This window comes from Lepidothrix coronata, unplaced genomic scaffold, assembly GCF_001604755.1.
Source record: "Lepidothrix coronata isolate B3197 unplaced genomic scaffold, Lepidothrix_coronata-1.0 Scaffold25, whole genome shotgun sequence".
NCBI lineage: Eukaryota > Metazoa > Chordata > Aves > Passeriformes > Pipridae > Lepidothrix > Lepidothrix coronata.
The window spans coordinates 409,521-424,311 of NW_016690205.1; the positions used below are offsets into that span (position 1 = coordinate 409,521).

The window sequence follows — 14,791 nt, forward strand, 5'->3', positions numbered from 1 at the left end:
AGGTGAGTGCCCTCCTGCATGGGCTTTGCCATAGGTGAGTGCCCTCCTGCATGGGCTTTGCCATAGGTGAGTGCCCTCCTGCATGGGCTTTGCCATAGGTGAGTGCCCTCCTGCATGGGCTTTGCCATAGGTGAGTGCCCTTCTACATGGGCTTTGCCATAGGTGAGTGCCCTCCTGCATGGGCTTTGCCATAGGTGAGTGCCCTCCTGCTGCATGGAGAGCACAGCCAGAAAGAGGGGATCTGCTGCAATGCCAGCTGTGAATCCCAGGGGCATTTTCAGGTTTTATGAGCACAGGTTCTTATTTCCTGGAAGAAATAAAGCAGAGGGAATCGTGTTTGGCATCTGCTCCCCTCCTCTGCCGCGGTGCCGTGCTCACTTCATTAGCTGTGAGAGGCTCGAAGCTGTCAGGCACTGACAGGATATGCAGGATATGCAAGATATTCCTAGGAAAGAGTCCTTGAACATTTAAAACTACCACCACAGCTGTGCTCTCAGTGGTCTGTGAGGGGGACAACTCCCCACTGCCCCCCTGCCTCCTTGAGTGCATGATTCAGGTGCCCTCAGGAACATCTCTAATTTCTTCAGTGAGTGTGGAGTATGGAGCCAGGAAAGTCTTATAAGTACAAACATGTCCTTACATTCCTCAAATCAATTTGTAAAGCAGGAGTTTTGTACATAAAATTACTGTTGTTTAAGTGGCTGCTGCAAATTTTGTGCCTGAGCCATCTCCAGAAAAGGGTTTTTATCTACACAAGGTCCCTCTGCTGGTGGTGCCATTGCAAAGGCCATTGGATTCCCATGGCTCATGACAATTATAGGGATTGTGGATATCCTCTTCGCTCCCCTGTGCTTTTTCCTTCGAAGTCCACCTGCCAAAGAGGAGAAAATGGTAAGCACAACTTGGCTTCTTTCTTTTGTTTTGTTTTTTTTTTTCCGTGAAACAAATGATAATTTATTTCTGCATCTTTGCCTCTTAGTTCCTCAAAATAGGACCAGCACAGTGTATTTCACCCTCATGCATCATCTTTGGAATGAACTCTCCTTTCTTTTTATGTCCAAGATGTATGAAGACAAACTCATTATTTGTTACAGGTTACAAAGGCACACATTTGATTATCAATAAACAGGGTCCAGCAGACATTCCTCTGCAGCAGCATATGCTCTGGGGGAGTCAGTATAAAATGCATTTTTGTTTTCCTTGAAGAGCCAGAACTGTATTGACCAATTGACCAAATTATTCCCCATGCCTCAACCTATTTTTTTCCCATGGTCCTCTACAGTATAGTTTGCATCATATTTTTTCCTCCTTCTTCTTCCTCCAAACTGTTCACCTGCCATTGATGACTTCTCTTACTCAACCTGTACCACAGGCCTTCTCTTCTTTTTTTTTAAGTATAAAGTTGCCAATGCCTTAATTTTTTAAGGCAGGCAGTGCTCCCCAGGCACTGTATGATGTGCAAGCAGAGTGATTCTTGGCCAAACCAGCAGCTTGCCCAGCCCTGCAGTGGGTCTTTAGGGATGAGCCTCAGATTAGGTGAACGTGTTGTGATGCATCCCTAAAATTAGGGGCTAAGAGGACTAAGTCAAAAATGACACTGTGACTAACAGCCTTTAGCAGGCTTTCTGAACAGGGCTGACTTGGGTCCAAAATGTAGTTGTTAATTGTTTATTCAGCTGAAAAGAAAGTGTAATTTTGCATGGTCATGGTTTTATTAAGCAGTGCCACATCTCTGCAAGGTAAGGACAGCACCTGCTAGAAATGCTGCTCACACTTTGGTATGGCAGGAGCACAGAGGGTGGAAAACTGAATCTCGCTGAAATAGTGGCACAAGTGAGGCCAGAGGCCTTCTGTTTCACAAATATTTGGACTGCAGAATCCCAGAGATTCCAGTTAATCCCTTGTCATGACCTTTGCCGGCTGAGCAGGCTGAGTTTGTTTGGTTTTTTTTACATTGAGGCTGAGGAACAGAAAGAAAACACCACCAAAAAGCTGCTGCTCTTTGCTGGCTCTACGAAGTTTACCCTGGTCCCTGCCAAGAGCTGCACTGGTAACGTGGCAGTCCCTGAAGGGACAGGATCTGTCCCCATGGCTCCAACACCTTCCAGGGTCTGCCACCTCCAAGGTACCTGTAAGTGCCCAGTTCCTCCTGCTCCCAGGGTGGCCGATGGCAGTGACCTGATGTGCCATTTCTGTCCAGTTTGAAGAGAGTCAAAAGGAGGGGCCCAGCACCGTGCTCTTTGCATCATTAATTAAAACCCAAACTTAATCACATTCAGCACGAATGTGCTACACAACTGCTCCAAAAGTCATAGGAAAAATTCATCCCAAAGAATGTAATATTGTAATTGGCCCCTCACCATGACAATCACTTTTAGCTTGCCATGGGTGACAAGGCAAAATATTTGGAGCACCACTCTCGGCAGAGCCCAGTCACGGAGTTCTGGACCCCCACAGAAAGGGGGGTCGGGGACAAAAGCAGTGCAGGTGACTTGGCTGGAGGCAGGAGGGATCCCCTTGACCATCCACCCTGCTTTTAATGGAGATTAAACACGGGGCAAATGACTAGAACTGGAGAGCAGGCAGATGTATTTCAGTAATACATGGGCTGGAATACTGGTTAGAAATTTGCTGGGGATGTCTTTAGGGTCAAGATCCCACCTCCCACAGACCCACGGACTCGATTTACTCCAATTGGAATCAATTTGGGTTCCGCTTCCAGGGAGAAGAGGGGAATCCCTGGATGGTGCAGCGCGAGGGCTGGGTGCTGGATCAGCCCCAGGCTCAGCTGGATGCTAAGCAGAAATCCTAATACTCAGCCTCTGGTTTCTTTCAGGCAATACTCATGGATCACAACTGTCCTGTGAAAACAAAAATGTACACCCAGAACAACATCCAGTCCTACCCCATAGGTGAAGAAGAAGAATACGAGAGCGATGAATAACAGAAAAGCCATATAACACATTCTGGTGTACAAAATGCTGTGGTTCATGTGAAACATTTCATCCAGAAATAGGTTTTAGTTGTACTGTACATTTACTAGTGAAATGGTCAAACAAACCAAAGGTATATTATTCACTGCCCGTGGTTATCAAGCAGACTGCTAACCGCCTTACAAGGGGGGAAAAGCTTTTATAGAGGATTTGTATAGTGTTAATCTTTGTGTATTTAATTTTATTGAATATTACACTATATTTTTTATTAAATGTGTAGTATAAATCTGTATAAACGTGAATTTTAACTATTTGGTTTTTAAAGTTAACTCGTTGACAGTATTTCATATTTTATTTGCAGTCATATGTTACTGTCAAGAGCCTTCTTTCTAATCTGATTGGAAACCTAAAAAAAGGCAAAGCTGAAGGAAAACCTATTTAATTTGAATCCTTTAAAATGGTACCCATGTAAGTACGTTGAGAGGAGCTGAAGGCTGAATTCAGTGTGGACAGCACTGTCACTTTTTTCATCAGCTTCAGGTTGTAATAATATATATATAAAAATAAATAAAAGGCACCATTTCCTTGCCAACTCAAATAAGGAGCTCTCTCTGAACCACTCATGAAATGTTGGGGAAAACAGGATGATAAACAGAGGAGTGTATTACTATTGGTGGTATTTAATGAAGTTTTAATCAACCAGTTATGCAACAGGAAGCCCCCCCAAACACACCCCAGGTAACCAAGCAGGTATGAGTATGCACTGTTCCTTTCCTTTAGAGGGAGTGAGAACAGCACGAGGATCCCTGTTTATATTTCTATCTTTTAACTCTTTTAATGTATCTCGACTTTATTTTAGTTGCATCTTAAGTGACTTGTTAAGGAAAGCTGCAGTATTACAGTATTTTGTCTTAGCAGGCACTGACAGTGAGCTGCTAACTTAAGCAGTTCAAACAAACTACTCTTTTACATGCATTTGCATACATAGCTGGAAATTCAATATATATTTATTTTTTTAAAGTGAGTTAAATTATCAACTTTGCTAAAAAAAAAAAAATAAATGGAATAAATAACCAGTTTGTTGCCAGTCTAAATCTCAACATTTGGGGACACAGTCCAATACAGGTAAAGTATTAGACAGTCCCTATCTGCACTGAGAAAAAACACTTGGGAAAAAAACATTTTAAAACAATCCCCACGTCCTTCTCATCTGTGGTGTATCATTTCACTTGTAAAATTAAAATCTTTATGTGCCTTCTTTCATGTAATTGCAGATGTTTTATGTACTACAGCATAGATACTATGTTTACATATAGTTTTGTAAAGCGTATATACTATGGTCAGAAAATATGAGAAATATAGTGGATCAAACTTCAAGTATTGCTCTGTCAATAATTACACATTGAGAACGCATTAAAATAAAGTTATCTGACAGAAGTTCATGACCTATTGTAATAAAGTGGAAAAAAAATTAAAAAAGAAAGAATCCCCCTCATAATTGGCCTTATGCATTGTGTTTTACCAAGGGGGGAAAGCCAACAAGTATTTCAGGTGGTGGGAAAAAACTCCTCAGAGCTGTTCAGTTGTAACTCAGGACAAGTATTTCCACTCCAGGCTATAAACACATCAAACTTGTTTAAGTGACTGTGATACTTCCAAAATCAGTCTGTCATGTGCCTACTGGTCTGAGATTTAACTGCTTGGAAATAGGTAAGGCCAAGATGTGCAGTACCAGGAGACACATTTGGGAGTTCTTTCAATAAGAGTGAAGAGTCAAAGAAAGCTCCCAAGAGGCTGAACTGGCGTGAGAGGCCAAGCAATTCGGCCTGGGGTTGATTTAAAAAAACCCACTTGTGGAGTTTCTGTAGTGGTGTATTTTCAACTGCATTCTTTTGGACATATGTCACAGAGGGAAATCCTTCCTTCCAAGCTGAGGTGTTTGCAGACAGACATCAGTGCAGCACAAACCAAGATCTGTCATATCCTGAGTCACGGAGTAAGTAACAATTGTGCAGGTCGATGACTATTTACATTGGGCTCACATGTTACTTTGCCCCAAGGGAAGGCATTTCACTTAACTCCATTGAACTCTTTTGGTCAACATCCAATTGTTAATCCAATTAAATCTGAAACAACATACCAAGGTTAGAATTCTAAATTATTACAGGACATGTTCTTTTTTTTTTTTGCCAGCTGATTAAACAATGTATTGCTTAAATTCACAAGTATAAAAGTAATTCAAACATAGAAACTCACCTATATTTTTAAAAAAGCACAGAATGGCTGACTTCCTTGCTTTGTTTTGTGGTTTTGAGCACATAAAAATGAAGGAGGAGTTGGCATTAATCTGCAACACGACTGAGAAGAGCAAAGGCTGGATTAACTGGTCCCATTCCTCTCCTGCAGATGGAGCCAGGTTTCTGCTGGGCCCTGGGGAGCAGCCCCTCACCCTGATCTGCTGAGCAGACCCCAGAGTTCAGTGTGACTCCCTCTGCTCTTGCTCCTGCAGGAGTCAGAGGAAGACAGAATTCAGAGCCACACAGACACCCGTGGTTACACGCTCTGTGCCACTTTTCCCCACACCCAAACAGATATTTAGCAGTTGTTTTGGATTTCTGGAGTAATAAGTAACCAAACACTTTTTGCTGACAGTCAGGAAGAAATTTTACTTGCTGAAAATATACAAAAATTTCCATTCTTTCCTGGAAAAATTTGGCTTCTTTCCTATTTTGCATATTTTGATCTGTGTCAATTCACGTGTGATAGTCACTTAGTTCATTCACTCTCATGACTTATTCCTCCTCTGTATTTGTAAACTTCCACAAATGCTTTATTTCAAATTTGAGAGGAAAAAACCCAAGCATACAGGTAGGGAATTACAAGGAAAAGCTGATAGATAAAGATGAGCTAGGAAGAAGTAAGGATTTGTTTATCATCCATTAACATTTTCTGAAGGACACAGCTAGTCAGAGGAAGCAATTTTCTCCCCTGATGTAATTCTGGTAGCAGTCACTATCACCACTACTGCCTTAAATTCTTATTTGTGCAGTGCTCAGAGGTCTTAAAAAAACCCCACAAATGTCCTTAGCATTCCATAAGATTCTCTAGCTACACAAAGAATCAACTGAAATCACCATTTTGAAAGCAATCTGCCTACTATTAAGCTGTGTAGAATAAAAATAAATGTATGTGCAAATAGAGAAAATGCATAAAAGCCAAATTAATTGAGTAGTTTGAGGTTAATGCAAAAAGCAGTTTTCTCCCAGAGATCTTTCCTTTAAGTGGTGGCTTTAAATGACAAGCTACTGCAAAAGAAATCTTTAAAAAAATACTGACACGATGCAAAGAAGTTGATAATTTAGCAAAACTATTTTATTAAAGCTTATTCTCATGATAAAATAATAGCCAACAAAATCAAATTAGGCAGGTTTTCTGCAAATGTGTGTAGCTGCCACCCATTCAGATGTCATTAAGTCAAGATATTCTTGTTTTCTGTGGTATTCTTTATTTTCAGCTATTTACAGTCAAGCATAAAGCAAAGATTACATCAGGAATGTAGAATTACAATTTCCCCCTCGAGATTCACTGTTTATTGTAATTAATGCCAGACAGAAATTTATGTTTTCCTTCTTACCACTAAAATACAACTATTTTGCCCTTTTCCCATTCGGCATATTTAAAAATATTGCACTACGTTTAATTTTCCTCTTACAATCATCATCATCAGCAACACTTTAGGAAAACTATATCCAGCTTTTCTTACCCACTGTGTTACACGAGTCAATTTAAAACCGTGAATGTTTTGTTGAAATCAGTATTTGCATTGTTTTCACAGCTCCTTCATGTGCACCAGGGTTTAAATGAAGCACTCGGATATATTTGAAAACCTCTATAGTAGTCCATAAGAGCAAACACTGCTGGGGATTGAATGCAGATCACCACCAATGGTAAGCCACCGAGAAATGGAGTGGGGAACTCTTAAAATGCATCTCAAGCAAGTACAGGTTAAATAACTTTTAGTCGGTAAGGAACGCTGATTCTGTGCGATTATTTGCTGAAGCTTAATTTCAGAGTGTGTCACATGCCTGTTTTAGCATGGATAGTGTTTTCCATACATCAACTAAGTATCAACTGCCCAGAACTCACAAAAAAGTGCAAGTAGTTGCATGAATGGAAGTAACCATTTTTTTTTAGAAGCACAGGTATGCTGTTCCATGGTGAAAACCACTGCTTCTTAATTTTGCCCATCACAGAATAAACTGAGAAGCAAATCCAAAGGAGAGGTACATTACAGACGACCTCAAAAATCAAAGGAGTTAATTACCATCTTAAACTCCACTCCCACAAAGGCATTTTTTCTACTACCAGCGATACCAGTGATAATGATACGAGTACCTAGCACAGTACCTAAAATAAAGATGATATTTTGTACAAAACTTCTATACACAGAAGATGAAACAAAGACACGTTTACAGGAAATAAATAAGAACAATGGCCTTAGCCAGGATATGCTAAGATCCACAGTTTACACATAGCACAAGACCAGACAGTTCTTTTCCAGAGCAGCTGTTGAACTTCTGCCTCGTCTCTACTGGACTCACATACTGACTCAAATCAAACATGTTATATACACTATAGGACATTTTGCTGACAAAGGTGATCCTTGTCCTCAGACTGTATCTTTTGTCTGAGAAGCTGAATGCAACTGACCACTATATGACTACTCAAAAGCGTCTAGAGAACATGTTGAGCTATTATTTTGTACCTTAAGCTTTCCAAAATGATAGTCTGCAGCAAAATATTCCTTTTTTTCTATTACTTAAACCATCCTTACATTTTTTTTACAGAATGCAATGAAATCTCCAACTCTTATGAAGACCACCTTTCCTTTATCAGGTTATCAGATAATACAACAATACCTAAACATATGTTTTTTTTCTGGAAGGCAACCAGCCTCTTATCTCAAAAATATTCCCAGTTATTACGAGATACCAGCATGTACTTTGATATCTAATATTATTCAATCAGGATACAATAGCCCAAGGTTCTAAGGAGGATTTTTTTTAGCATAGCATTACTATATTTCATGTTAATCACAAACCATGGAAAGTTTTTGTATTTAACAAAAAATTGGGAAACAAAAGATATGCAGTGTTAACTTCAGTATTAGTAACAGACGAAAACTGAAGACCTTTTGTTTGCTTTCACGATATGTTTGGCAAAAAATACACAACTACTGAGAAGACATACAATAAAACTGTGATCGACACTTAAAGCCTGGCCCCTCAGTGACTTCTGGGTCAGTCATCAGCTTAGGCATGCAACAAGCTTATAATGCTTTCATCGTTCAATGGAAACCAAACATTTTGAAAATCCTGCCAGTTTCCCATTGAAAACAACAGCTAAAAAAACCAAAAATAAGGGGAGGGGAAGTGGGGGCAAGTAATACATTAAGGAAATCACACACACTGATGTGAAATGGTAGGGTCATATAATTAGAAAAAAATAAAAATAAGTTATTAAAAATAAATTTCCAATATAAACCCCAAGATGTAGTTCTAACCAGCCAGTTTAACAAAATGATGGTGCTGTAGCTGGAGAAGAACCATTATTAGCAATTAACTGTGGAGAAGCAGGACACATACATTACACCAGTGTTTTAATTTAATTCGTGTGTGTTTGGAGTTAAGTGCAAAGCATTCTTTTAGTCCATTCCTTCAAAGACTAAATCTGTAAATATCAGTCTACTGATTGAGGTGGGTCAACCGGTTCTTCCGATATGATGGTCAGTGTCGGAGCCTCCGTCAGACTGACATCTTCGCCATCCATCTCTTCTGCTGTACCGCACTCCTCGCAATCCTTCGTCCCTCTCTTGGCCTGCCGCTCTGACAGCATGTTCTCCAGGGACTCGATGTCCTCGATGCCTGCCCTGTAGTGGATCATCAGCAGCGTCAGGGCCTGCAGTCTCTCCCCCGACTTGGCCAGCGCAGCAGCAATCAAGGCTTTTTTCCTTGTGTCGCTCGTCTCTTTTTCTTCTTTAACGAGCGAGTTGTTATTTTCCAGCTCTTGGTCTATCTCATTCTGCAGCTTATCCAACATAAACTCCAATTTCTGGAAACGTTCCTCCGTGGGCAAACTCCTGTAGAGATCGCGCCCGATCTCCTTGACGGCGATGAAGACGCTGTCGTCCAGCCCGCCCTCCTTCCGCACCAGCTTGATCCCGGTCCCCGCCGCGCGCTTCGAGGGGCTGCTGGGCCCGCTGAGCTCGGTGTCGCTGCTCTCGTTGTCAGAGGTGTTGGGGGTGTGCTTTGGCGAGGGCTCAGCCACCTCAGCTCCCTGCTCGGCCAGGCGGGCCTTGGGGACCTGCCGCAGGTTTAGCAGGCGGGTGCTCGTGTTGATGATATGCCTGGTCAGACCTGTAGTTCTGTTCACAGACTTGGGCTCCGAATCTACGCGAGAGGACGTGGCTGGGGGAGCCTCCTGTCCCTCTGCTCTCCCACCTCCCACAGTTCGATCGGGCCGCTTCTCAGCTCCGGCACAAAAGGGCATCTCAGTCAAACATTTTTCTTGACATTTTTTATGGCAAACATAAGCACAGAGCATGCACTGGGAAGCTGCTTTAGTCCACACTTTCTTTTTGCAGTAATCACACCAGGTTGGATTCTGAAACTGAGTATCTTGAAAGTTATGCTTGTGCTCCGTAAGAACCTGTCCCAAGAAAGGATCCTCTTTCTGAAGTGCACGAGCTTCTTCTTCCAAGTGACAATCCCTCTCTTTCTCCAGAACAACGCCTGAATCATCTACTTCGCCTTCTTTTAAGTATTTGAATTGTAAAGTTATATCGCCGTAGCAAAATTTTTCATTGAAACCCTTATGGGTTGTCAAATTCCGCAGTGCTGTTCTACTGACTGCTGCTTTCGGGGTAGGAGCAGCCAGTTTAAATGTCCTAACAAATTCCATTGAGGATGTAGCTATACAATCTAAAGCAATTTCTTCAAGTTTTATGCTTGCATACCCTAAGCAGATAAAACCACCTGCTTTGAAAGGGTCTCTGCACCACAGTGCAACATTAAGGTACTTATGGTATCCTTCTACTTCAAACAGACAGGAGGATGTTCTCGTCCTCAGCCATCGGCCTTGCCGGGTTTTATAAGGAATTTCTGGTGATTCCCACGGTCGATGATCATCACTATCTTTGCTACTACGTGCAGTTTCTGAAAGTCCATCTTTTAATGGATCTTGCTTTGGTGTTGTTACTACTTTTGATACTGCTGGGTCTTCTAGTTGATCACTATTTTTAATTACCTTCTCTGTAGACTTTTCTCCATTATTTGTAGGCGGAGGTGGCCTCTCTGGTTTATCAGAACATACACCTGCAGTTTCTAACACATTTTGGCTTTCGCTGGGAGAAAAACTAGGCCTACTTTGTGGCCTAGGTGGCACAGGAGGCTTAGTGGACCCTTGTGACTGTTTCGCCGACTGCTGGGATGCCTCTGAACTCTCACTGCCTCTGGGTGCTGCCACTCTGGCCATGTCTTTTTGCTGCGGTTTTGATGTTGTTTGGTGACTTCCCAAGTGCAGTTTCCGATTCAGGATCGGGGAAATAGTTCCCAGAGGTTTAGCAGCCAATATTACCACTGAGCGTTTGGGGCTCGGATTTGTTGGCGGATCTTCTTTTTGGTCAGGTGGTTCACAAGCCAAGTCCTCAAACTCAGAATCAAAATCTCTGCTATCCACATCAGTTGCTACACTAGCCTGGTCATCTTCTGGCGGTGCCAAGAACGCAGTGTCTTCCAAGTGTCCAAATCCATCCTGCAGTGCTGGACCATGCTGATTATACCCAACAGGCCTTTCATAAAAGACTAAAACTCTGTCCCCAGCCTGTCTAATGAGCTTCAACACTTGGACAGTTGATGTGATTTTAACACCTATTAAAAAAAAGACAAAAATTGTTAAATTTTAATTATGGTAACAATCTAGATGACCAAAAAGAGTCAACAAACATTGTTGCTCACTAACAAAGAAAATCAGTTATGACAGAGCTTAATTAAAATGTAACAGATGGATTCTTTCATTTTATTCATATAACTATATCACTTCAGGAGCTGGAAAAGATAATAATAAATACCCAGTTCATTGTTTCCTAATAATACTGTAATCTTATGGAGTACTGTTGATTTGACATGCTAACATTTTTAACCTTGACTGTCTTACTGTAAGTTTGGACTTTTCAGCAGCAGACATTTAACAAAGGACTCGAAAAAGGTGGGTATCTTTAAATACAGTTGTAATTAAAACAAAGCAGGCTAACAAAGAAAATAGTTTCAATAAGCTGGCAAATTATAGGCATGATGCTACATTCTCAGTGGGGCTGAAGAGCCAACTGAACCATCTTCCTCATCAGAACTTCCAGTCATTTGACGTATCTCCAGCCTAAGGTAAGATTCAAAAACTACATGCAAGCTAAAAATCTCTTGATGAGCACACAGCCCAAATAAGTAAAAATTACTCTTCCTTTGTTGTAAATCAGTCATCAATTGCCTGTTCAAAGCAACTGAAGACCCTCTTAAATCACTGGAGTACTGCAATGGGGATTTAGGTAGTACCTAATCACAAGAACTCATTGTAGTTGTTAAGCTCTGGTCTGTAAAACCTCTCAGGTAAAAACGTTAAACTCCCTGCTAGCGCAGTTACGTGAATGTTTTGGCTGTTCTGGAGGGTTTTATTTGTTTGTTTGGGGTTTGTTTTTGTTCTTGTCAAATGTGCATTCAAGTTTATTTTGGATTTACCTAGCAAGGAGTAAATAAATATGCAAGAAAAGTGACCACAAATACATAAACGTTAGCTTTTCTTAGGAGTGCCAGGTACAACTGCAATTGTTGAGAAAGGCACTCTGGTTGAAGAGCACACAGACATGTCCTCCCAGTTTGCAAGACATTATAAAAGCTGCCCCGTTACTCACTGCCAATGGCCAGGAGCCTGTCTCCTCTCTGCAGGTCAGCAGCTGCAGCAGGGGAGTTTGGAGTCACAGTTTCGATGACAACGTGCCCTGCATCCTCCTCCTTGGACTGCACCAGCCGGAGCGTGAGCCCAACGCTCTGGAGATTCCCTTTCACCAGTTCTGCCTAGAGAGAAAGAAGTCAAAAGTATCTCAGTTAAGCTGTCTGCAAGCTTTGTTTTTACTATTATTATCATCATGGCTATTAATGATAATTTAAATAAAATTATACGATTTAAATAAAATTAAAATAAAATTACATAACTGCTGTTATTAAAAGCAAATTACTATTAAAAATAAAATACATGAGGACACGCATTAAGCAGATTTCATTAAGCAGATTTTCACCTAATAGATTAACTGTCTGTCCATTAAGTTTGCACCTTTGGAGATCTTCATAAAAAGCCCCAGTCTAAAAAAGCTTCAACTAAACACAACTACATTGTACATTTCATTGGGAAGAAGTTTTATTAGAAGGAGGACTGTACCATCAATCTAGGTATCATTTTGAATATCACATTTGTGTTATAAAACCTAGTACTATGAGCAGCTCTTCGGTAGTCTACATGAAGGTGTTTGGAGTGAGAAAAACTATTATGTACACATTGCTAAAGCATATTTAAAATAAATCTCAATTAGCAATAGCCTAAGAAACTTCTTCAAAGTCTCAAACCCTTTCCTGCAGACCCCTTCCTCATACTTATATTGCAAGATAAACACAATTTCAACTCCATAATCTCAAATACCTTATTGTTAAAGAAAGAGCAGACTGAGGTGCAATGTCTGTAGTAGTTTCATACCACACTCCTGCACGGATCTTAGTAGTGGTCAATTGTTTACAGACCTCAGTGTCTGAGATCTTTGGCAACTTTTTTCTTAATAAAAACAATCCTTAATGAATTCAACAATATCTTTTTTTCCCCCCTAAAGCACATTCCTTCTGGACTGTTTCAAATGACTGTCTACTATCGTTCCATCAACATTTACTCTGTTTGAAAAGGGAACTCATATGTTTCAACTTCAAGGACAGAAATTTAATTTGCCTTTTTGATTCCCAAGAACAGAAAGACAGACACTGTAGAAAGCCTCCATAGGAAAGTTTATATTTGGTTTCAATTTAGTGAGTTCAGGTAGACAGCCCTCTCTGTCCCTCTGCATTTACTCTGGGGCTGTTCAGTGGTGGATGTTTGAACTGCCTGGAGCCGATCCTGCTCTTTGGAGGATGTGTTCATTTACTTACTTTTGTACAATGGCTTTTCCACAGATAAAGTGGATTCCTTAATGTCAGTACATGGCTCTCCCCTTGGCTGCGTGGCTTTCACTCCTTTCCTATCATCTTAAAAGCACCATATCTTATTTTTTTGCTAATTGTTGTTCAGTTTTTTTATAAATAAAAATGTTATGCTCCTCAGCAGTTTACCTAAGAACAGCATTGAGTCTGAAAAAGCAGATTTACATTAACTTTCTAAGCTTTGTCACTAATTTTCTGCATTTCCCACAGTCACCTAGTCTTTTTTCTCAAACTTCTATTGTGAATACCCAGTAATGTATGTCAGAATAACAAGACCAATATGAGCTTAATTGCAGTTCCCAGATTCAAGGCTTTTCTAGAATGCAAAGAAGTAAATAGTTGCCTACAGAAACAACTGTGGTAGGGTTTTGGGGTGGGTTTTTGTTTGTTTGCTTGTTTTAATGTCAATCCCATCTACACCAAAAACTGTTGCATAATTAAATTTCAAAAAATTTAAATAATAGACTCTTAAATGTTAAGAAACAAAGAAAAAGCATGTCTCTGAAAGAAGACAGAAATTTAAAAAAAAATAATTGCTCTTCTGCTTAATCCTTTATTTATATACAATATAGCTTTAAGCTAGCAATTCACAAATGTTGCATGTGTTGTATGGAAACAACATGAAGAATTACTACAATTTCAAACAATACTAGTTGAATATTTTAACTGTCAAAACCACAAATGACATGAATTTGCTGTGGCAGCACGCAAACCTACAACAAAAACAACATCCAAAAATCACGAGAATATAGCTCTGCACAGTTATCAAACAAAGAGGAAACCATAATTTCTGAGCTTTGCTCAGAGTCCAAGTACTCAAATCTCAGTTTTCCTATGACTGTTCCTTTGTAAGTCTTGCTGTAAGTGATTAAGCTTGAAAAAATATTTCCCAATCCTTGTGTTTAATTGAGAAGAAACCACCATAATGAAGATCAGAAAGTAAACTCTCACTTAAGGAACGCTGACAAACATGAAAACTACTAAGGGCTAAAAAGCAAATTATAACCATTCTCCCCCCTAATTTCTATTAGTCCACTGAAGTAGAAAGCTGTTTAGAGAGAGAACTTCAGGAAAGAAATGGATGCTTAGGCACCACAGTGAAGGGAAAAAACCCAAAACAAAACCCCAGGACCCTCTTCACACTATGCTGTTCTGGCCATTTAATTACACTCCTTTAGGGATTAATCTATTATGATGATATATAGTTTTGTCCGAAATCTCACATTCTGGATCTCAATGCCCAGAACTGGAGCTCATTAGTAAGACAGCATGTTTAGAGTGTTGGCCCATCAGGACACACAGCCTGTTGGTTTGGCATCACTGCAGAAGAGACGTTGCTCCAAGTTTGGTTGCAACATGAGAGAACTCTTGCCCGAAGTCTTTGAGCAGAGCAGAAAAACATCCAACTACTGAAGGACCCTGAAGGCACTGTGACACTGCCACGGGAGTTACCCCACGCCACTCTGCTGCTCTCTTTTACAGCTGGGGATATTCTCCTCCACTCAAGGAGAGGCACAGAGTGGTAGGATTCCCTCAGAAAGCCACAAGCCTCAGAGAAGTGAAGGTCAG

The 14,791-nt window shown here is 40.6% G+C and overlaps 2 protein-coding genes across 2 annotated transcripts in view; one reads left to right on the plus strand and one right to left on the minus strand.

The window, feature by feature from the left end:
• SLC18A2 (solute carrier family 18 member A2) overlaps positions 1–3,990 on the plus strand; it is a 28,897-nt gene extending 24,907 nt beyond the window's left edge. Inside the window, exons 13-16 of the mRNA XM_017809138.1 lie at positions 1–2; positions 40–66; positions 758–891; positions 2,837–3,990. The exon at positions 1–2 is cut by the window's left edge and continues 115 nt beyond it. Coding sequence (XP_017664627.1) covers positions 1–2; positions 40–66; positions 758–891; positions 2,837–2,944 — 271 coding nt within the window. The 3' untranslated portion in view covers positions 2,945–3,990. The remainder of the gene's footprint in view (positions 3–39; positions 67–757; positions 892–2,836) is intronic.
• Positions 3,991–6,287: 2,297 nt separating this feature from the next.
• The window catches only part of PDZD8 (PDZ domain containing 8), a 59,292-nt gene continuing 50,788 nt past the window's right edge, over positions 6,288–14,791 (minus strand). Inside the window, exons 4-5 of the mRNA XM_017809291.1 lie at positions 11,896–12,058; positions 6,288–10,861 (exon numbers count right to left, since the gene is read on the minus strand). Coding sequence (XP_017664780.1) covers positions 8,673–10,861; positions 11,896–12,058 — 2,352 coding nt within the window. The 3' untranslated portion in view covers positions 6,288–8,672. The remainder of the gene's footprint in view (positions 10,862–11,895; positions 12,059–14,791) is intronic.